Raw genomic sequence first — 22,838 nt, 5'->3', positions numbered from 1 at the left:
GAACGCGACTGGACTAGGATGTCCCGAAACCGGTTAGTTCGTCCATTGATGCCCTCAAAACTAGGCGAGTCGAAAAACATCCGATTAGATCTATTGCCGAGACCGGCTGGTCAGGTGGTATGCTTATAATGATGGAATTTCTTTGGCTTTCTCCTGCAAGGTTGAACAGGTTCTCATTATGATTCCGGTCAATTTGCAACGCGACCTGGCCCGGAACCGGTCATTAGAGCCGCCCACTCCTGCTGAGACGTTGCACTGGAGAGATTGCACCTGAGCGTAACTCATAATCCGACCTCGAAGCCCACGCGCAGCCGCGCGAGACGCCTCCCTGGGTAGTTTGCGGGTGATTGATTTATTGAAACGCCGGAAACGCTGAATTTGGCCGCGAGTGGGAAACATCCCTTCCCCTCACCCATCCTCAAAGACCCATATGCAAATATAAAAGTCTTGAAGGGTCTTATGCCTTTCAGTAACAATCCGATGCAAGTCTTACTCACAATACACAAGCTGATCACTTCTATGTCACTTCGTTTAGCTTCCTCTCATCGTTCAAGTGTAGTCCTTTTTTCCCTCTTTGTAATCTCACACTAATCAACCTCAACCAACCATGTCTGAAGTCTTCAAACTCGTACTCCCAAAGCAAAAAAGATTTATCCGCAGAGCCAGGTTCCCTGTACAGGGGGTAGTCGTGTATAGTTGCATAATGAAACAGGACTGTGAAAATAAAATTGCAAATACAATGTGGACCACAAATGTTATGATTTGCTACAACGATTGTAAAAGAATGAATTGACTACCAATCCGTATTTTTCAGGATGTCATGAGAAGAATCATGAGAGGGGTCACCGAATCTGACTTTCGGTTTAGGTTTTGCAGACTTCCTCTTGACTTGGGAAGGATTTGCAATTTTGAGCTGATCGATATCATCAGTTGGGACTTCGGAAGGCTCATCTCTTCGGGGTGTGGCCGGAGCTTCTTCGGTTGGATTGTCATTCTCTAGGTCCAGACCCAGTCCCATCATCTCGATCCGAAAGCCTTTCCTGCGACCTAACTTGAACCCTAGATTACTGCCGATCCCCGCTTCCGAGGCCCCGCCTAGGGCTCGAATCACTGATAGTTTCGTCGCTGGGGGCGATAGCGATGATGGACTTGGTAACCTGATGAAGTGTACAGCACCCTGATGATCTTTTGTGTGGTACCAAAAAGGCGTTCCTCGGTCAATTCAACAATGCGTCGGCAGATAATCCCAGCAGATGAATCGATGAAGAATTCTGCTTTTTTTTTTTTGAAAAATCAGTGATCAGACACAGGAACTCAACTAGGAAATGCGGCTTGACTCTTTTCATCCCCAGCAAAACTTTGAAGAGATAAAGACCCGGACGTGGCCCATGGTAAAATCTTAGCCAAGTCAGAAGAACGATACGCGCTCGGGAAACTGATGATCGCGATCATCGGGGCATCCGGGGCTCGGAGTACTGTTTCGAGATCTTTGAGGAATCGGAAAATCATCTGTATGGCCAAGAGAAATCGTTTGAGTTGTTAGTTCTCACTACAATTATGATTCTCTTTTTCTCCGAGGCTACGAATGCATTCTCTTTGAATTATTTGAACAATCAATGATGTGCGCAGGCTGAGCTGAGATTTCTAGTCAGCCTGAAACTTCGAAAATCAAGATGATGGAACATGCAATATGAGTCAAGTCTCTAAAAAAGCTTACGCACGTGATCTTCCATCGGTGGCCAGCCTATAGACCCAATAGATTGAATCACTATCCGAAACGAGGGGTTCGATGATGAGACTTTTTGCTTGTTTTCGATGATTTGTTTGATTCGGGCGAGTAAACTGGTGGGTAAATTTTCCAAATTTTTGACGTCCAGGCAATCGATTTTTGAACGTAAGTCCGGCGAGATTTTCATTGTCTTACTCAGGTTGAACGAGTGACATCTTGATTGCTGGTAGATGCTCTCTGTTTTGAGCAGGAGCAGGAGTATCACTGAGGATGAAGAATCAAGAGAAGTAAATGTGAAATTTATAGAAACCTACCCGATTCTGAATGATGGTGGCCCAAATTTTCGTACCTCCAAGCGATCTTCATCCTTTGACTTTTCACCTTCTCTGTATCTTCGTCATCATCCTCGTCACCCTCCTCATCATCATCGGCTGGACCGCTTGGTGGGGTTTGTTTGGATTGATCCGATTGTGGAGTTGAGCAGCTTGCGGTTGATTGGTGTTGATTGCTGGATGATGTCGGTTCAATAGGCTCGTCAGAGTCATCCAAAGACATCAGTCGATCGACAATTTTCTCAGGGTCGCCGCCTTCGTCAAGGGATGATCCGACGATGATGAGGTGTTGGTTGGAAACGATCCCTTGTGCGATCGAATACCGGAGCATAAGTTTCGCGTATCCCCCATCCTGGTCCTCGTCGATGAGGAAGCTAGATGCAATCGGTAGTCCACCTCCGAGAAGGTCGTCTAGGGAGGCTATCCCGGTCGATGCGGTTGGAACGCCATTGTAATGGGATGGATGGAAGCCAGCTGGATAGCTCGATGGTGTTTGTTTCCGGTTGGTTGGGTTGAGGTTCCTCTTGAACGAAGACATCCTGAGTCCGTGACTGTTGGCCGTCCGCGCTCAGCTCGATTGAAATTTCTGGCTGTATGCGTTGAGCTGTGAACACCTGTGAACACCCTCTTCACTCCGCAAACCTAACTGCAAGTGGAAACTCGGACTTGTTTCTTTAGGAGTTTTTGGAAGTTTGACATATTAACCGTTATACGATACTCGCCCCTTACCTTACCCCTTCGCTCCCTCTACATTGCCGCTTTTTGGACATCACCCTGGGCCCAAGCATTAATGCTTGGAAGAAAAAACTTCAGCTGTACCCAATCCATTTCGCAGCGGGCCGGCCTGGGCCGGCGGAGCGTGTAACGTCCAGTCGGACGTCTTTCAGAACTGCGCGAATAGTCAGGTTCGAGTATGATTTGCAGTGGCTGGCCTCGGCTTCTCAGTACCAGAATATCACGAGTCCAAACATTAGTGTGGCTTCTATTTCCAAACATCACCGATGCGAAGACAATTTTTCCACCTTCCTTTTCCAGCAAGCATGAATGTGGAAACTATGGCTTGCCAGTGCTAACGCAGGTTTAGGGGTGAGATTTCCACTACCACAGTGGGGAGAAGACGACTGAACGAAGCCTTGCTTACAGGAAACTCAGAAAATGTGTGATGGCTAAACCTCTCGACCACAGATTAATTGTCTATAGAAATGGGGTGTGTTCCGTTGGGTCCGATCCTGCACGGCGGAGTGCAGCTGACGGGCACTAGTACTACAGTGGCCATTCCTGATTCATTCAGTTCAGCTTAGGGCCCAATTGAGACCCATGGATACCCGGAACTGGTTGCCGGAGGACTGGGACACAACTTGCACTTGCCGCATATCACTATTAAATAGGCTAGTAAATAAAATCTTAGGGCCTGAAGGAGTCGCCTTTAAGTTCCGATTAACGACTTGGCCAATTTGACCTCATCGAGACTCATATGTATCACTCGCGCTATGATTAATTAAATACTTAAACCGTTTCAGTAGAGGTCCATGTCGATCTCTCTGCCTTCAGGCAATCAGGGCATGGTGATGTTGGATGGCTGGATATGTATCTCAAACTTTTTATCTTTTCATAATGATGCAGATATTTATGTTTATGGATATCAACACATATCATAGGTCCATCGTGTCGATCACATCCTGGATCAAAACCCACGTGGTGTATTGACAAGGATTCAATAAGAGTGGGGTTAGGTCTGATAAACTTTTGCAGTGGAGTTTCCGGGAACACACCGACATTTGTCTGGTAAATAAATAAATACGCTTTCATAGTTGACATGGCAGGCATGAACGTGGAAGAAGAGTTCATTATCAAAAAGGGGCCACGAATTCAACCGATCGACATGTGCTATGATGTCTCAGTCAGCATTTCCCAATTGGGGCTCCCAGCTTCACCCTGGGCTCGCCATACATATCAGCTTGCTCTAGTCCTGGTGGCTCAAGTAGTGGTCCAGGTCCTGGGGTTGGAACACTATCAAGCGCGGTGGTTATAGAGCAGAAGGAGTACGGTATATGCACCACTGGTAAACTAGATTTTAGGGACCCGCAACTTCTTCTTCCTGCAGCAGGGAGTAGCAGTGACAGGCACAGACAGAGCGTCAGGATATCAATCGCGGCTTGGAGTGGGGGTTTGGAATAACGTAAATATCTACCTCACCCAGCCTTGAAACCTAATCTTTAAAAGGAGGAAACGAGGGAATGCAGTACAACTTTCGTAGTACCATCACAAGTTCTCTCTCGCTCCGTTTTTGATGGAATCATGGGTAAATTCCCAATCGTTTGCGAGGTTTGGCTAGCCTATATATTTATGCCAAGACCCTCCAACATTCCGCCACCGAATCACATAAACATTACCAGCGCCGATCAGCCCACCTTTTAAAATCGGAAACATAGAGTATTACACAGTGACTAATCTTCACGGGCCAATTTCAGACGTTTTTCTGGCTGAACTCGGAGAAGATGCATTACAGTCCACAAATTGCAATCCTCGAAGCATTAACTTGCACACTCATGCTAATCTTCTACATCTGGCATTCCTGGCATTATGATCGGTTTCAACCAATGCTTCGAAGGAAAAACAAGAAGACACTGCACTCGGATCCCGAACCGAGAAACTCGTTTCACTTGATCATGAGAGTATGTCTACTGCTTACTGGGAATCGGATATCAAAACCCATGGCCAACCATACTGACAAAACTAATTCATAATGCTTTCGGGTATTGTGCAGTTTATCTACCTGTTTGGTTTGCCGCTGTGCGTTGTTCAAGGAGTTACAGTTGCTTACATCAAATACCAGGTTGGTTATCTACCAGTCGAGATGGGTGGTGAGTGATATTTTCGCCAAGAAATCGGAAGAGCGCACTGAGGTCGCGGTCATTCATTCGTGCAGGTTATCCCGTACCCTACACCTCTTGGCCGCCTAATCACGTCCGATTGTGAGAAATTAGATTTCGATTATGATCACTTTTGGTGACGCATTGTCTGAAAGTACCCCTTTTCCGAGCTACCAATCACTGATTCACCGCGCTACAATTTTGTGCGCGTTCCCAGGATCAACACAATTTATTATTTGAAGGCCCTGGGTTGGTCAGGAGAAGGGATAGTGCACCTTGAAGAGCTTGCTTTCTGGATTTTCTTGATCCATCTCAAGGAGACCTCCCCACCTTGGTTCAAAAGCTCATTCTTTCAGGTGCGAAGCACATGTTTTTTTCTCTTTTTAAATAATTTGGCCACATGTCACCCTTCGTTACCTTGAACATTTGCTCATTTTGTTGTTTCAAACGACTTGAACATCACATCAGGCATTCATTCTTCTTTCCATTGCATCGACCGGGACTTTGATCAGTATTGTCAGTATTTTGAAATCAGACGTCATGTTGGTAAGCGCTCTTTGGCTTTGACCTTTGCTTTACACCTGCCCCGGCCTTCGAGAAATCAAGCCGCAACTACTGATCATTGTTTAATAAAACAAATCGCGTCTTTCTAGACTGAAGGTGTCTTGATGAGTTTCGCAACAGGTTTTAACCTTTCGGTCACATGTGGATTTTTCTGGGTGTTCTCCAAATTTCCCGCAGTAAGCTTTGGGTGCTGAACCACAATTTTTGACACAAAACAGTGGGACTGACCCATTCCCAACTTGCGTTCCACTTTCTGGCAGTGGTTGAAAGACTTAAAAAAACGAGGCGCAGTCAGCTTTGTTTCGTTTAGTTTGAGCTTTACCCCATCCAATTGAACACTGTTTGCTTTGGCCCCCTCTCTCACTTACAGCCTGCTGAACTGCTAATAAGACTCCACGGATTTGGGACCCTAAACGAGATTAGAATGATCTTTGTTGAGTCACTAATCTCACATCATAATGTGAAACACAACATCGTCGTTTACGCTATTATTTCTCCCGACACAGCGCTTGATTTTTACAGCTCCATTACTTGCGCTCTCCGTGGATGGCCTGATGCCACAGCCTTTCCTTAATAAGCAGATATGGGGTGAGTTTCGTTCCAATGATTGTAATACCGCAATGGATTTTTGACCATCATTGATTTGATTTTTTCCTGACATGGCTTCCAATGATGAAAGTTGTTGACCTTGTTTCTATGACCTCCGTCGTGGCCTTTGCGGCCCAGGGGATCATCACGCTGCTGATATTCTTGCCGCGTAACTTGAGCAAGGAGTGGTTAGTTTACAGCTTAAAGAAAAACTATATTCAGAAAACAATTCATCGAATCAAGAGAAAAAAAAAAGAAAGAAAATCATCCTAGTGAGATATAGTGACATCTTTACTAAGTTGTGATTTTTTTGTCTGACTTACATAGCGGATTCAACATGGAGGAAAGCAAAGGGCGAACGAAAGGTCCTTCGAACTTGGAGCACAAAGCCTTGAATCGATCTTCCGAGTCCTTCGAACTCTCTAGGGAGCACTCTACTTCGATTAAGCAAGGCTCTTCGCTTTTAAAACCGATTCTATCATCCCCCTCCACCACCATGGCCGTCACGGTCAACGGCAGCAGTGAAAAGCAAAAATACTCCAAATTCGATGTGCCACCACTCAATCGTCACACCAGCGTGTCGCCTTCTCATCCATTCAGTTTATCCGAATATGGGAGAAACGGAAGGAGATCGGTGAACAGTGCTCCAAACGAAACTTCGTGTTCCACACCTCTAAAGCAGAAATCTTCCATAAACAATGAAAGGAAATTCGACAGATCATGTTGTCTGCAGAACGATTCAGCCGAACCTTTCGCGCAAAGCACCAGCCAAGCAGCTGAGGCTTATGTGCAATTCAATCCTGGAAATAAGCTGGATGCTTCACCAACTTTTGAAACAGACAGGCTCGCGAATTTTCCCGGCGAAAGGAAGAATCAACCGGATCACGGAAATTCAATCTCTTTTCCAATCACATCTCCACTCACTCATTTCCCCCGATATTTTGCGCCGTCTCAAACACGATCTTTGGAGACTTGCGATACTGATCAGACGGTAACATCGATTTCCCCTCACGCAGACTACAGCCAGCAACCTCTGCCATTATCGACTCAGACATCATCTCAACCCACAGAACATCTTCTGCCGATTCATCCTGCAATTCGGTGAGCCTTTTTTCTTGATAGACTGAAGATTAAAGCGTATTCCTGCGTATTAGATGTTACCTCATCGGTGATGTTACCGCATGTTGACCCTGGCCTGTGCCCTAACTTTTGTCGCTCCGACGTTTCAGCAATTTCAAATCTCCAATCAACATATGCAGCACTTCGTTACCAGACAAAGAAAGAAGCCCGTAAGTGTGAAAAAAGAGCAGATGCATTTCTCTCTCTTTCATTTCCTGTGTCCCTAAGTGCTGATTACCGCGGCAAGGCCGAGTGTGTTTGACTCACTATCCTGATGGTTTGGGCTTATTATGTGTACACTCTAGGTGGAACGACTGAGTCTCCTCTTGTCAGTTTCGGAGCCGACGGCAAAATCCATCGGGGTATAACATATCGGCCCCACCACACTTTTGGGCCGGATTTGAACAGGACGATATAAAATTATGGAAGCACGCGGGTATCATGAATAAGGATGGATAACGAAGATACATTCGAGTCAAAATCTATTTGTAAGAAACAGTATAGAATCTCAGATAACGTAGACAGCCAAGGGATGCGATTTTAGGCTGAATGAAGAGGGATGAAGCACAAAGGAAAGGAAATGTACCAATATTAGTTGCTGGATGTAGAGGCCGTAAATGAGTGTCCTTACCGTACCGTCCTTTGGGAGCGGTGACTGGACGCAACGGTCCCATACACCATCTACTGGGGCGCTCAGCGAACGATGTACTTTTTGACAAAGCACCAGTTCCTTCAATAGGTTGTCAGACATTGAGGGGACCCTTGCATCATGAGAACATCTCAGTTCCAGACCACCGTCCCCTCAACGCCTCGGTAGCAGAGCGTCGAAGGCAAGAAGAGATGGCCCCGAGAAGGCCCCGAAACCTTCCCTGATCACTGTGATGCTAGAAGAAACCACGCGTTGAGGGAGGGTTCTGGCAACGTGCATACTGGGACCCTCAACGCCTCCTCCCCGTCCCCCAAGTAAAGCGGACTTTTCTTGCTCGAGCGTCGAAGAAACAGTTGAGATTCACTCGATCGCTCCTGTGGTGCATGAAGGATTCTTCCTGACTTTACACAAGTCCCTCGAGGACACATTCCGGTGGCTTGTCCGGGAATCGGATCCTGAGGCCTCGTGCGGGAGAAATCCCTCAATGACTAAAGTGCACCCGGTGCACCAGCCTCGGAAACCCGACATGAGGCTGAGCATCATCGGAGGAGGTAACTCAGTTACCTTCGCGACAGCCCTTCAATCGTGCGCAGATTTTGCTTGTCACTTGGCACATTCGGAACGAAGTTGCAATCCGTGGAAGAAAACACCAGCGCATATTTCTGCACATTAATAATCGCATCCAAAGATGCGCCTGAAGCTAACTTCCATCCTTCAACTCGCATGGAATACTAAATAGTCAGTTTTAATTTCATTCTGCCGATGTAACAAAGGTTCTTCAGGTAAACAGACAGAGCCTCTTCCGATATACAGAGGATTACAGTCCAAGTTCGATTCTAACAGTCCCTCGCCTTGGAGGGCCCTTAGTGCAGCCTGCCACCTGGAGGCTGGGGCCTTCGGACGCGGGGCTGCCCGCGGAGCTCGGGAGGCTTCATGATAAGCTGAATATGTAAATAATTTCGGAGTAGGATGGATGTAGCAAAAGTCTCCTCCGGCTGGCTGAGCCGCAGCCGAGAACACCACACACTGAATCAGTCCTAATCAGTCCCACCCTTCTGAGGGGCGGGCAGGCACCCCTCGCGCGAAAGGCTTTCTTAAGCTCGAGAACATCAACCATGTGGCCTAGGTCGCACCAGGAAGTCAGCAAGCCAAAAATTCCTCACAATAATTGTGTGCGTGCTTTTCTTTTGGAGCAAAATTCTTTTAGTCGTGGCGTCCAAGAACAAGGATGCTTACGGGCTGTTCTTCTGGCTATCCCCTATTTTTAAGCAAGCGTCACGTCGCAATAGGTCGCGAAGTGACGGTTGACTGCAGGTATATACACGATGCCAGTTGCCATTTGTAAACTGACTCCGCGATAGAAGTAAAGGAGAGCAAGCATCTCACTTGATGGACTTGCCGCTAGGAAGAGCAATCTAGAGCAATGCCTTGTTATGTCAACACTACCCAGGAAAGTCAATACAGCTACACTATGTGTACAACTTACGCTGGAAGTTGGCATCAGTACAAAGCCCTGGTCTGCCGGACTCAAAAGTCACGCAATCTCGTAAATATGTATATGTCTATCATTGCATGTATGTAGATCGCGATTGGTGTTTTGGCGGTAAGGGTTGGTAAGACATCGTCATGATTTCAAATCCCCCTCAGCTCTAATGGTATGTGAGCCTAGGAGGAGGCGGTCCACAGATGTAAGGGCAGCTAGGTATGTACTTGTGTATCGATGTAACTACAAGATGCTCATATGTTGACTCCTGAGTTGGGCTTCTCAATCAAGCAATCTGTCACTCATGGTAAATGGAGTCATCGACAGCGTCTTTCTCTGGCGTCCTAAAATTTCAGGAATATAATTTTTTCTTCGGGATCACGCTTCTAGCCTAGCTCTCCTTGGTTCATACATATTTATCAATCCTGAAGCCTCTTGTCATTGACCCCCAAGGCCACCCTTCTTCTCATCTGACGAACATCCCGCCGCGGAGTTTTGGTAAGGCATGATCAGGATCAGTTCTGCCTAAATTGGAGGCTGACATCTTCATGCTTACTCCACGACCTCCAGAGCAATGCATTACAGCCCACAAATTGCAATCCTTGAAGCAATCACATGTGCACTCATGCTGCTATTCTACTTCTGGCATTCGTGGCATTATGACCGACTGCGACCTATGTTTCGATGGAAGAGAGTGAAGAATAGTCAAGACGGCCTCGACCCAACAAACTCTTTCCATCTTGTAATGAGAGTGCGTATACAAGAAGTCCAGAACTTACCAACAAGTGCTCCTCTAGGCTATATTGGAATTTTCATCGGTGTTATCACAAAGCTGATTTTTTCTTCTTTTTTGCCTGAAAAAACTTTTATCACAGTTCATTTATTTGGTTTGTTTACCAATCTATATCGTTCAGGCAACAATGATCGCATACATCAAATACCAGGTTGGTTATCTCTCAGTTGAGATGGGTGGTGAGTGATTACAACATGCTTCAGTTCATTGAGCAGCCTACTCGGTTATCAGTGGTGTGTTGTGCTTACACGGTGAAAGTCGAATAGGCTTCCCCGTTCCCTACACATCCTGGTCATCCGATTATACTAGATTGTTGAGTCTCGGGTTCAGATCGTGTTTGTCGGGCAGTTTGATCACTTCAAAACACTAACCCAGCTCTATGCCAGAATTTATATTATCTATTACCTGAAAGCGCTAGGTTGGGCAGGGGAGGGGGTAGTGCATTTGGAAGAGCTTGCTTTCTGGATTTTCTTGATACATCTCAAGGACACTTCCCCTCCTTGGTTTAAAAGCGCATTTTTCCGGGTGCGAAATACATCTTTTATCCACCTTTCTCAAATTCTTTGTCGTACTATTTCCCTAAATCTTGATTGTTTGTTCCACCCAAATAACCTCAATAATCAGGTATTCGTTCTTCTGTCAATTGTATCATCCGGGGCCTTGATCTCGATTGTCAGCGCGACAAAACCGAATGTGATGATGGTAAGGAGCCCTCAGCGGTCTTTTCTAACAGTTTACCAAGTTGAAAATGCTCTCCGGAGATCATACTACTTACTCAACTTCATATAAAAACGCAAACAAAAAAAACAGACGCAGACAATAATGATGACTGTAGCTACGGGGTTTAACACTTCAATAACATGTGCTTTTTTCTGGGTCTTCTCAAAATTTCCCAGTGTAGGTTTTTATTGTCACTAAGATTAGAATTTATCGAAGCATGCTGAAAAAAGTGTCCTTGTATACATTTAGTGGTTGGCAGACTTGAAACGAAGAGGCGCGGTTCGTTCCATTGATGTCCAAATCCATGCACATATCCTTTTCGAATTGCCCGCTCATTTAATCTACAATTTTCCTTAGCCTGCCGAACTCATCATCAGGCTACATGGATTTGGCACTTTAAATCACATCCGAATGATTTCTGTGGGTCTAACCTCCTTGAACTCAAGAATGAGTTTACTTCTCAACTCTTACTCAGCACGCTGTAAATTTATATTTTTCTGGTCCCTGTTTATTATCCTAAGCGTCTCATTTTCACGGTTCCCTTGCTGGCTCTCTCGATGGATGGTCTTATGGAGCAGCCTTTACTGAACCGTCATGTTTGGGGTAGGTTACCCCTTCTCTCTCTCTCTCCATCAAGTGATCTGAAAATGTCTTCCGAATAAGTTGTTAATGCGGGTGCCTTTTCTGCAATCTTAATAGTAATTGATTTGGTTATAATGACCTCGATTGTAGCCTTTGCCGCCCAAGGAATAATTACGCTACTGATATTTTTGCCACGTAACCTCAGCAAGGAATGGTCTGTCATTTTATTTATTGCAAAGAAAGCAAATTCAACAAAAAGTAGATAAAATACAAGGATACGAAATTGTTATGAGCGGTGTTCATTAGACTACCATGTGCTCACCTTCACTCGTTTCATTTCATTGCAGCGGATATTGCCCAGACGCGAACACCAAACAAGAGAGGACCTCGGATCAGCTCCTGTTGAATAGCGCTTTGGATTCGAGGTGTACCTCCAGGTTATCTTTGGATCCTATGGAACTCACTGGACATTTGCCACGACCTCCATCGCCTGCCACTTCAACATGCTCACTTAGCGAAAAACACAAGTCGTATAGCCCTGTCATGTCTCCAGTCAATTATTCTATGGCGGAGGGCACTCACCCTTACGACCTCACTGAGATAACTAGCAGCGGAAACGTGTATGCCGATAGCGAGTTGACAAATTTTCAAGCCCAATCGGCACTTGTAAAGCATGGACGGAACTTCGATCGGACATCTTTTGTTCCCCCTGAGTTGATCCAATTCTGTTCACCAGGAACAAGCCAGACATCTATGGAAAATCCGCACGCTTCGAGAAAATTTGCTACCCCATCAACTTCTCACTCGCCAAAGCTCTTGCCTTCGAAGAGTGAATTCAGTCCACGCTTAGCTCCAGGAAATTCAATTCCCTTCCCAATTTCATCTCGACTCACTCATTTCCCCAGGTATTTTGCTCCCTCCGAGCGCCGAGCGTTCGAAAGCTGTGATGGAGGAAGCTCCAAGTCTTTTAGAACTATGTCTCGTTCACTAAGCGTCAACCAAGCCTTGCCAAATCCCGAAGCCTTCGCATCAAACCCAGCTGAAAAGCCCAATTTGATTCATCCTGCAATAAGGTGAGGCATTATTTTTGCTAAGGGTCTACCTTCCCGTGTTTATTTTTGTAAAAAATCTAGTTAGGGATCCGAAAACAGGCATAAAACAGGGATGGCTGAATTTATCCTCTGGATTTTCAGATATTTTAGATCTCCGATCGATATTAGTAGCTCCTGGTTCCCCGAAAAAGAGAATATTTCACGGGTTACTCAATCCAGTTGACGATTCCTGTTGCGGCAGCTTTGAAATGTGCAACTTGCTGGCGGGCGTCTTATCTTATGCTCCTCCCGATCCAGGTCGCGTATGTTTGCACACGAGATGAAATGAGAGAAAAGCTGCGCAGAGCGCAGAAAGGAAACAATACTAATGTGAATACAGGCGTTCCCTTTCAACGGGATAAGTAGTACTCTTGGAATATTTCTCAATGTTTGGTTTAAAATATGTACAAAAGTGGACATCGGAATATGTATTGTCAAAATGCATTATCCTAAAGTGCTTCAAAAGCTGAAGCTATGTACCATCCATGTTGATGGGCGAAATACAAATTCTTGTTAGGCACGGGTTGATTATGTCGAAATTTTATTCAGTCAGTAACTCAGACCACAGCGCACTAAGCAAACTGGAGGGGTCTACCAATTTGACTAAATCAGTGGGGGTCTTCCTGCCACCTTAACAGCTTGATTTGGAGGATTTCCTGGAGATCATTTGTTGATGAGATCTGAATCAACTTTCACCAGCCTATCGGGTTTGAAACTTCCTCTAACTTAACGCAAGTCTCCGCCGGTGGGAAGCTCGCTTGGGGCGGCTTCATACACAGAGGGACTTTCATGTTATCCCCCAACTTCATAGGGGAGCAGAAGGCACCATTAAAAATTCTTACAGCCATATTTGTGGCTGTGAGAATTTTTAATTTTTTTGATAGCTCCGTGCCCAGTCCCTTTATGAGTCTGAACCACAGATTTCAGGAACGCTATTATATGTTCTACAGTTTGGTCGGTCAAATCAGAAACCCTCTACCACCATCCATTTATTTTTAACACTTTGTTTCCAAAAAAACAAAGAGTGGTCAATTAAATATGTCCCACCCGCTAGTGGGTAACCACCACTCTTTAGCAGGTCACTCCCTGCATGAAGAGCGGAAACCTTAGCTTATGTAGGGTGTGGTGGTGTTCAGACTGGTACACGCGGTGGAATGAAAGATGTGGTGCAGGACTAGAGTAGCAGACCCACCCCTCAAGAAATTTTAGGATTGGGACCTCAAGCTCCGCCTCTTGAAGGTTTGGACTCCGCCTCTGCCAATTCAGGTTCAGTTTCATTACACTCTTTGGTTCTTCTCCCTTCTTCTCTCTTACTCCGCTCATTTTTTCTCATGTCTCTTTTCTGTGGACTGCCTCTGCTTTGGGAGCTCTGTTCCCTGGTTGCAACGAAGGGTAGTTACATTACGTTGCGTTATCCGCGCAATTTTGGTGACGTAACTACCCCCGTTATCCGCCCCCCCCCCCCCCCGTTACTTTACTAGTAACGGGGTCATTTCAGGCCCCGCGCGTAACGTAACGGGCCTCATTTTTGAGGCCCGTTATCGCGTTATCCGCGATAACGGACCATTTAAGGCTTTTTTAGCCTCATTTTTTGCTCGTTCTCAGGGGCTCCGCGCGCCCGGATAACGCAACGAGCAAAAAAAAAAGGGCTTAATGTGGTGCAATAACGTATTTGCACCGCCGTTATGCGTAACGCGTAGATAACAACAAAAATTCTGTTACGTTGTTACCGTTATCTACGCGTTACGCTTAGCATAACTACCCTTTGTTGCTGGTTGTTTGGTTGCAGACTGTTTCACACTTGTTGTGTTGGTTGTTCTGGTTTTTTTTCCAACGGTTGTTGTTGTCTTGGCGGCGGATGTGCGTCTAACACAAGGGTCAGGCGCACACCTTTCATCCTGAACTATAGTTCAAGCTCCGCCTGATCTTGGGAAAGTTACCCCATGCAATTTCCATCCTGATCTAAGGAGGATACCATCACTTTCTGAGAATTCTTGATCCTGATCCTGATTCTTGCTGAGTTCCACCAAGTCTTTGAGCCTATTCCCTGATCCCCTTTCTGCATCTCTGACCTCCAATCCCGTCATCTTCATAGTTTTTGAGCCTTGTGCATCCCTTCTCTGCCTCCCTGACACTGTTTGCTGGGCCCTATTCATCTGATTCTCATTCCTACACCTCTGCTGAGGGTATCCACTGCCTCTGTCATCTCAAACAAATCCACCCCACCCAGCTATCATTTTTTTGATCCTTTTTCTGCTTAATATTTTACGGAACACCACAATTGCAGCAGTGCAGTGATTTCCCCTCACTGTACTGCCTACCATCTGACACCCTAGGAGCTCCATGAATGACTTGCAAATTTTAATAGCTATTGGGAATGGTCCTAGCCATTGGTGTTCTAGCTCTGTGATTGGGTGGGTTGTTGGAATATTGCACCCATTCAGTGATATGTTGAGTTAGACTATTTCTGTCTGTTTTTTTATATACTACACACAATTCATCATTTTTCATGCTTGTCACATCTATTTCAAATTTTTAAATAGTGCTCTGGGGGCAGCAGAGGTGGTAGGAATTCTTTTCCTTATCCTGTCACCACCATCTTCCACTCACCCCATATTTTGTCTGCTGTCTCCAGTGTCCCAGTCTAGTCATCACCATTCTTCATCACTGATGCTCCATTCTGAGGTATCCCTAAAGCTCTCTTCATTACCTCTTTTTCTGCTTCTTGAAACTTAAAGTGGTTAAGCTCTGCCTGCACCCCCTCTAGTTGCCTCAGCTGCTCTGGAAACAGAGGCACACATTTCTCTACCAATGGTACTCCACCTTATGTCAGTGAAAGGTTGAACTTGGAGCCATAATTCAACTTGAATGGTGATACTCCAGTTGAGTTATGCTTGTTTTTGTTTGTAGGCAAACTCTTCCTTTACAACTATTGGTTCCAAATTTTCCTGTATGCAGAACACAAAGTGGCATATGTACTGCTCCACTGCCTTTTTTGCAATTTTTGATTGTCTGTTGGTCCTGGGGTGATACACCAATGATGGGTGAATCTCAATGCCATTAAGAAGGTTGTCTAACTTTTGGGTTATCTGAGAAATGAAAACACTTCCATGGTGCATTAGCGTAATCAGTTACCAGGGCTAATTCTTAAGCCATACAGGCTGGTTCAGAATTGATAGTGTGGAGCGGACGCCGGGCGTGGAGGAAGCTGTGGTAGATGAAGTGGGTTACATTAGAAGACATTTTAGCAATAAAGGTAGGTCTTTGCCAAAGATGTCCAAACTCTGCCTCTTTTTACACAGGCTGGGTGATCACCAATGACTTTTACCCCTCCTGCTAATTCCTGCTAATCTTCAGAGCTACCCAATGAGCCTGATATTTAATATAATGGTCCATGTGGAAATTGAATGAAGCTCTCTTCTCTGCGCTTAAGGATGAAAATAATAAAAATGATACCAATGATAATAACACAAGTACCTCCATAAGTGTAAGTACAATAGTCTGTAAGATAAATGGGTCAATAAAAGAGAAGAGGCTTGCATTGGAAATTCCTCCTTCCCATTCAAACAAATCATCTGCCTTTCCAACCCAACTCAGCTCCAAGCTGATCCTCCACACTCCTTTTTCATGTCCACCCAAATTTCTGCATGCCCCGCTTGCAGCCCAGTGGAAATTCTTTCAGCTAATGGGCGAAGAGGGAGAGACACCTGAAGCAGCACAGAGGCTGTGATGAGCAAGAGAACACACAGCAAACACGGGAGTGGTGGAGGCACACCTAGAACCAAGTGATTTGAATGAAGATTGTAAACAATGAGGAGATGAATGAAAACAACAACCAACCTGAAGCAGCACAGAGGCTTTGATGAGCAAGAGAACACACAGCGAACACAGGAGCGGTGGAGGCACACCTGGGATGAAGACATAGAAGGTGTGAGAGCGTGAAAACAAGAGTGGAAGTGAGGAGCATACCTAGAACCGAGTGAGTTGAGAGTTTGAGTGAGTTGAATGAAGATTGTGAACAATGAGGAGATGAAGGAAACCAACAGCAAACATAAACAGTTGAAATACTACATCTACAACTAGGGTTTACAGTATCATCATCTAGGTTCAAATACTACATCTACAACTAGGTTTTACAGTATCATCATCTAGGTTCAAACCCTATTGGTACAAGTCCGCAGCATGGCACATGCAAGTATGCCTGGCCTATGCCTCAATAGAGCCTGTATAAAGCACCAAAATGTAGCTGGGGTGAAGGTGGCAAGTGGGAACTAAGCACCAGAGGCTAGGCTGGAGTCAAGATGGTTTTTGAAAGGGATGCCTAACAATGAGCAGTGATGATCAGCAGATGCAAAGGGTGTTGGTCCTGATAACAGGGCTTGGCAGATGGATTGCAAGTACATGAGAGATGAGCTCAGCAGATAGTGTGCGTGTTTTGGAGAGCAGAGCTTGGTGGAGGATTGAAAATGATGGCCTATTGAATACAGGTGGTGGACCGTTTACTTACTTATGGGAGGGGTGGAAGAAGGATCAGCATGTTTTAAAAGTGGTGTGTTTTTTCAAAACCATCAATTAAATAATGGTGGATTTGGTAATATTTGATACCTCTCAATGGCACTTTTCACATGTCTTGCAGGAAATGCACCCTCATTGACTTTAGAAAGCCACAAAATCACCGCTTTGATTTTTTCAGAATTTAAAGAGAAACACTTTGGCAGCATTGGAGTTCACATGAAACCCCTAATTTTGGCCCCCAATTTACATGGAAAACACCCAAAATCAGCTGTTTTCACATGTGTTGCAGAAATGATTCTTTTGTTGGAGGACTTCCTGTTGAGTCTGGGAGCCTCCCAGATCTCAATTTACACACCCAACTTCTTAATTTTTGACAAGAAGGGAAATGTTTTCTTAACGCTACAGGTTCACAATTTCATGTGAACTGGTTGAGTTTTTGATAGGTGTCTTAATTTAGGATTTAGAGGGGCATCTATAGCTCTCTAAATGACAACGGGAAGCCGTCCATTAACTGGTTAAATTCATCTTAAAACTATCCAGATTTATGGATAATTTAACTTGTACCATTGAATTCCAAATGGCAATGTTTTTGGCAAATAAGAAGCCCAAAATGAGGCAAATTATGTATCACTTTTTGGGTAGTTTATTGAAGCATTCAAACTTTTCAATGATTTAGAGAGATTCTAAAGTATGTTCAACCTGTTTACTTGCTGTATTTATACAAAAGTAATAAATTAAAAACCAGCTATGGGACAGCCACCATACACACTTCTGCAAATGCTATATATACAAAGGGGGAAAGTATGTTGTAGTGTTGAATTATTTTACTAAACTTGTGCACCACAAGCCCTCTAACTGGCACTTTCAAGGGAAGAAAGGCAGTGCTCCATATTTTTGTCCTCTGAAGATGGCAACCCAATGCACTAGCAGAGTGGTGTCATTAGACCCTGGACCCTGTCATAGTGGAAGGAGGAGAAAAATGGGAAGTGTATGAAACACTGGAATGTTTTTTTCTTCTTCTTTTTAGTGCAGATTTGATTTGACATTGCACATTATGCATATGCATATGATGGATAGAGCTGTCTAAAGGGAAACTGGAATGTTGACAGTGGGCAAAGACCCTTAATTATGTAACTCATCAGTTGGAAAGAATTTGGCCTAGAGGAAAACTTGTGGGATCTGGCAGCAGCCCTTGCTGACTTCAACAGGAAATTGCCCGAGGTGGCAAACAAGCATTGGTGGAGACAGAGAAGAAAGTGGGAGGGCAAGCTTTTTCCCACTGGGTTTTTTAACACTGCCTGGGCACAGAATGTAGATTCAAAGGGGGAAGATTGTTTTCTGAAATTTTATTTTTTCATCAAGTAATTGAAACATGAAAGGGGGAGGCTTGGGCAGTAAAGGGGGTATAATGTTTTGATCTGTAGTGGGGATTTTTGTATATATGTGTCTAGCCTATTATGACACACATGCCACACTAGTCTGCACACTCATAGTTTGAGAAGCTGGAGATCCAGTTAGCTTTCTCATCTGAGGATCCAGCACCCCAGCCTCCAGACTCTATCCTCCCAGGCTTATTTCATGCAAAAAATACATTATTATGCTTGTGATGTACTGCTGACAAACTATGTTGGCGGGTACCCACCACCCTTCAGCAGGTAGCTATGTGCCCATGGTGGGGTAAGGGCTGTTCCATTGTAGTGAAAATTGACGCAAGTAGCTCTGCACCAGGCATGGGTACCTGCAAGGGCACACTGCTGAAGGGTGGCGGGTACCCACCAACGGGTGCAAAATGGCCATCTCTATGACAAATGTAAGGTGTTCAGAGTTGGTTTATGCATGTGAACTGTATTTTGCTTTCTCATTGTTTTTTTAAGCGGATATTGAGCTGACCAAGGTTCATGACTGGAGTTCTGAGCGACTTTTGAGGTTTTTGTATGTAGTTATGGTTCATGGATTTTGATATGGGGATGAGCTGGCCATCGCCCCTGGCTGTACAGAGCGCAGTGCGGGTGGCGACACTGCCATGGCCCAGTGGGTGTTTGAATTGAGCGGGGGCAGTTTGAGGTCAGCTGAGCGGTGTGATCGATTCCCCGTTGAGTTTGCGCTGAGACGGATCGATGGGAGGCGGTGGGCCGGATATGGCTGGATCCGGAGTCGCCCTGGCTCGCCACAACCACCCTCCACCCACCACCCTCCACCCAGCGAAAACGAAAACGAAGAGCAGAAGACGATGAAGTTCCACAAACGAGTGCCCTCCTTCTCATTCACCTCGTTCACCTTCAACAACAACACCACCAGCACCACCACCAACGAGCCCGACCCAGCCCAGGCACACTCCCAGCCCAGCTCGCCCTCCCAGCCCCAGCTCGAGCTCCCCGAGCCACCCTCCTCAGCAGCCGCACTCTCCTCCCTCCCCAGCGCATCATTCGCCCACCACCAGCAGCACAGCCCGCCGCCGCCCCCGCCGCCCCCGTCCCGCGAGCTCGCCATCCAGCCACGCAACGGCGCGATCACCCTCCTGCTCTCCCCCGATGACCCGCTCCAGTTCATCGTCCAGACAGCAGCCAAGGGCCCTCCCCCGCGGAAGCGCTCCGGCAGCCTCATCGAGCACTCCCTGAGCTCGCCCCCTGCCGACCATCCCGACCATCCCGCATCCGCCAGCCGCAGGCGGTCCAGCTTTGCCGAGTCCGCCAGCCAGGCACTCACCCTGGCCGACCGAGGCCGCATCGCCAGCCCCCATCGGATCAGCACCCTCACCCAGAGTAGCACCAACAGCAACAGCACATCGGCCAGCAACTTCACCCGCCACCGCAAGCGACTCTCCAACCTGTTCAGCCCCCTCGCCTACTACTCAAGCCACTCCCGCTCCCCGAGCCCCGCCGCCCGCTCCGCCCGGCCCAGCCGCTCCTCCACCTCCCTCGACCCCGAGTCCGACCGGGAGAGCAACCCCGACTCGGCCCAGATCGATCTCCCCTCATCCTCAGAGGACGAGTCTGAGTCCAACCAGTCAAACTCGGACCAATCCAGCGACCTCGACCCCGAGCTCTCCGACCCCGAGGCCCAGACCATCCTCGCCAACACCAACGCCAATGCATCCTCCATCACGCCCATCGACTACCTGCAGAAATCAAACCAGCCCATCCCCTTCATCGACCAAGCACCCAACATCACCTCCCCGCCCCCACTGCCCATCTCATTCGCCCCCACCGACCCCCGAAGTCTGCTCAAACACCCTCCGGCTATGGCCCGCAAAACATCGATCAGCAGTCGCCCCGGCGGCTCCATCCGACGAAGGTCCAGCCTCGGCCCCCCGCGCCAAGACCTCAAGCTGACCGTCTCCCGCCCGATCTACCAGAAGAACCGGTGCACTATCACCATCGAACACGGCGACTGGCTCGAGGCTGCCAAGAAGGCCGAGCGCACCCGGTTCTATCTCGTGGCTTGCGACCTCAGCGATGAGTCCAAGTACGCCATCGAGTGGACTATCGGAACCGTGTTGAGACAGGGAGACGAGGTGCGTTGCCCCCCCCCCCCCCCTGTCTACACACACCTCCACACTCTTCTGATCCTTCTCATTCACACAGTGTCTTGTGATCATGGTCATTGAAACCGACTCGAAATGTATGTCTCACAGGCCCCTTATGGCTGGATCTTGACAATCCCTAACCATCACTCCTTTTTTTTTTTTTTGCTTCCAGTTGATCCTGAGGACGGGCCAGGTACAGCGGCAGACCGGACGGCGAAGATCCGAAACCAGAAAGACCGGCAAGAGAAAGCGACGCTACTCGTCCGAGAAGGTACGTTCCCCTCCTAACCGCTGCTGATGACGACACGCGGTGATGCAGATGAAAAACCCCTGTTCTACTTCCTTCAGTCACGGCGCTGCTGGAACGCACCGGCTTACACGCCAAAGTGACCTGCCAGGCTATCCATGGCAAGAACCCGAGGCACATGCTGGTCGACTGCATCGACTTCCTCGAGCCTAACCTGGTCATCGTCGGCCGCCGGGGAGTGACGTCTTCGAAGGGCAGCTTGATGGGCAGCGTTTCGCATTACTTGGTCCAGAAATCCTCGGTCCCAGTTGAGTGTTTTTTTCTTCTTTTCCTTTACATACAAGTTCTGGTGGCGCTTGCTGACCGGCTCTCGTTTGGTTGGGATGCGTTAGGTGATGGTGGCCCGAAGACGTCTCAGGACGCTGCCGAAGGTGTACAAGAAGAAGTCGGGCGTCGTGCCCACTGCCCACCAACAACGCAAGCTCAACGAGGCCGCCATCGAGAACGCGCTCCCGCCCTCCACCTCCGCCGCCTCCTCCTTTGCCCAGCTGCCCTCGTCGCCCGACTCTAAACGGCTCTCCGTCGTCAGCGAGGAGACCGAGAAACTCAACCTCCTCGGCCTCCGGCACGCCTCCCCAGAGCCGTCTGAACTTGTCGAGGACGGTGAGGAGGGCGAGGAGGACCAGGCGACGCAGGAAGACCACCAGGAACCCGGACGGGCGCAAGAGCCTCGTGACGGACAGTCGGACTCTGATGGCAAAGAAGAGCGTCCGGACCTGGCCGACCAGGACGTGTCGGTCCCAATGCCCCGCCAGACGGACGAAGGCGCCCGGCCCGCTGACCCCGTCGTCACCCCCCACCCGGTCTCCATCGTCGAGCCCGTAATATAACTCTCCGTGTGGTGCAGACTCGTCCACCCTGTAGCATACCCATGTATCTTTAAACCCCCACATTCTCGCCTGTGGAGCTATACCCCCCATCGATCTTTCTTCTGAAACCCGCCTCGAAAACTAAATATCAGAAAAACATCCGCCGTGCTCGTCTTTACAACGCTGCCCTCAACCCAACCCAGCCCCGTCCAGCCACCCAGTTGCGGAGTACCACGTCGTGCGGGACGGAAGAAGACGTTGGAAAGTCAGTGTTTTTCGTATCCGAGTGTATGTGAAGTTTTGTATCCTCATGGAAAGGACATCCCCCTCCACGTCTCTCGTTCCTCTTCGTCCGTGTCCTTTATATCATTATGTATCAGTGCTCCCTGCCCGTCCCCTTGTCCTCCAAAACCCCCGCCGAAAACCCGAGACCAGACAAGCGGAAACGGGGACCTTCTCTCTTGACTCTCTTTGTTTCTGAGTGTGGCGTTCCGGTTCCGGCTATGCGTGTGCTATGTATCCTTCCCCGCTTCGTGGTCCCTAGTGCCCGCCACCAATCGCCTGACCTATTCCTTTCGTACGTGCTTCACATCTCACGCGAGAATCGGAGCCTGCATAGACGTCGGCAGCAATCCTGCTCCATACATGCTTTTTTTCCTCGCCATATATGTAGCCCTTGTTGTGTTGATTATGTTTTTCATGATTTGCGTGTGTGTATGTGTGTGTTTTATGAGTAGGAAAGATGTATACATGAGGTGAACAAAAATGCAGATGTATCCGCTAGGATAGAAAGTCGCATAAGGCCCTGTGTTGAGGAAAATGACTGGCGCGCGCTGGCTACGAAGTCGGAGATACTGCACTGCAGTCTTTCAACACCCTGGAGGCTGGAGTCGGTCGTGTTCAACCGGCTGCGAACCCCTGGCACTGATGTAGATCGCTTTTGCGTTGGGGGCGCGAGCTCTGCTTCGGCGGGCTCTTCATGCAGTCGCGCTGTGCCACTCCGCCCGAGGGAGGGAGAGGGGGCTGCACGCTAGTGCACACGTGAGCCCACTGGGAGAAAGCTTGCGCGAAGACGGGATGCCTCAACAGGCCAATCAAACACGGCACGAGAAGCATGAAGTCGAACGGGGGGTGTATCCAAAGGCAACACTTGACCAA

General features: G+C 47.5%; 4 protein-coding genes across 4 annotated transcripts; 3 read left to right on the top strand and 1 right to left on the bottom strand.

The window, feature by feature from the left end:
• Positions 1-793: 793 nt before the first annotated feature.
• On the bottom strand, positions 794-2,599 carry PtA15_3A606 (uncharacterized protein; the record flags this gene model as incomplete). Its single annotated transcript, XM_053167590.1, has 5 exons — positions 794-1,185; positions 1,320-1,509; positions 1,722-1,966; positions 2,044-2,049; positions 2,167-2,599. The coding sequence occupies 5 exons, from the start codon at positions 2,597-2,599 to the stop codon at positions 794-796; spliced, it is 1,266 nt and encodes a 421-aa protein (XP_053018792.1).
• Positions 2,600-4,559: 1,960 nt separating this feature from the next.
• PtA15_3A605 (uncharacterized protein) lies at positions 4,560-7,523 on the top strand (the record flags this gene model as incomplete). Its single annotated transcript, XM_053167589.1, has 13 exons — positions 4,560-4,736; positions 4,829-4,925; positions 4,991-5,036; positions 5,152-5,290; positions 5,403-5,480; positions 5,588-5,674; positions 5,759-5,788; positions 5,869-5,931; positions 6,005-6,086; positions 6,178-6,274; positions 6,414-7,187; positions 7,316-7,375; positions 7,511-7,523. The coding sequence occupies 13 exons, from the start codon at positions 4,560-4,562 to the stop codon at positions 7,521-7,523; spliced, it is 1,743 nt and encodes a 580-aa protein (XP_053018791.1).
• Positions 7,524-11,975: 4,452 nt separating this feature from the next.
• On the top strand, positions 11,976-12,265 carry PtA15_3A604 (uncharacterized protein; the record flags this gene model as incomplete). The annotated part of the gene is made up of 2 exons (XM_053167588.1): positions 11,976-12,067; positions 12,169-12,265. The coding sequence occupies 2 exons, from the start codon at positions 11,976-11,978 to the stop codon at positions 12,263-12,265; spliced, it is 189 nt and encodes a 62-aa protein (XP_053018790.1).
• A 6,796-nt stretch (positions 12,266-19,061) lies between these two features.
• PtA15_3A603 (uncharacterized protein) lies at positions 19,062-21,701 on the top strand (the record flags this gene model as incomplete). The annotated part of the gene is made up of 9 exons (XM_053167587.1): positions 19,062-19,309; positions 19,363-19,480; positions 19,533-19,800; positions 19,874-20,044; positions 20,197-20,552; positions 20,623-20,659; positions 20,737-20,835; positions 20,913-21,118; positions 21,204-21,701. The coding sequence occupies 9 exons, from the start codon at positions 19,062-19,064 to the stop codon at positions 21,699-21,701; spliced, it is 2,001 nt and encodes a 666-aa protein (XP_053018789.1).
• Positions 21,702-22,838: the final 1,137 nt, after the last annotated feature.

Source organism: Puccinia triticina, chromosome 3A, assembly GCF_026914185.1.
Source record: "Puccinia triticina chromosome 3A, complete sequence".
Taxonomy (NCBI): domain Eukaryota; kingdom Fungi; phylum Basidiomycota; class Pucciniomycetes; order Pucciniales; family Pucciniaceae; genus Puccinia; species Puccinia triticina.
This window is presented reverse-complemented; position numbering and strand designations above follow the sequence as displayed.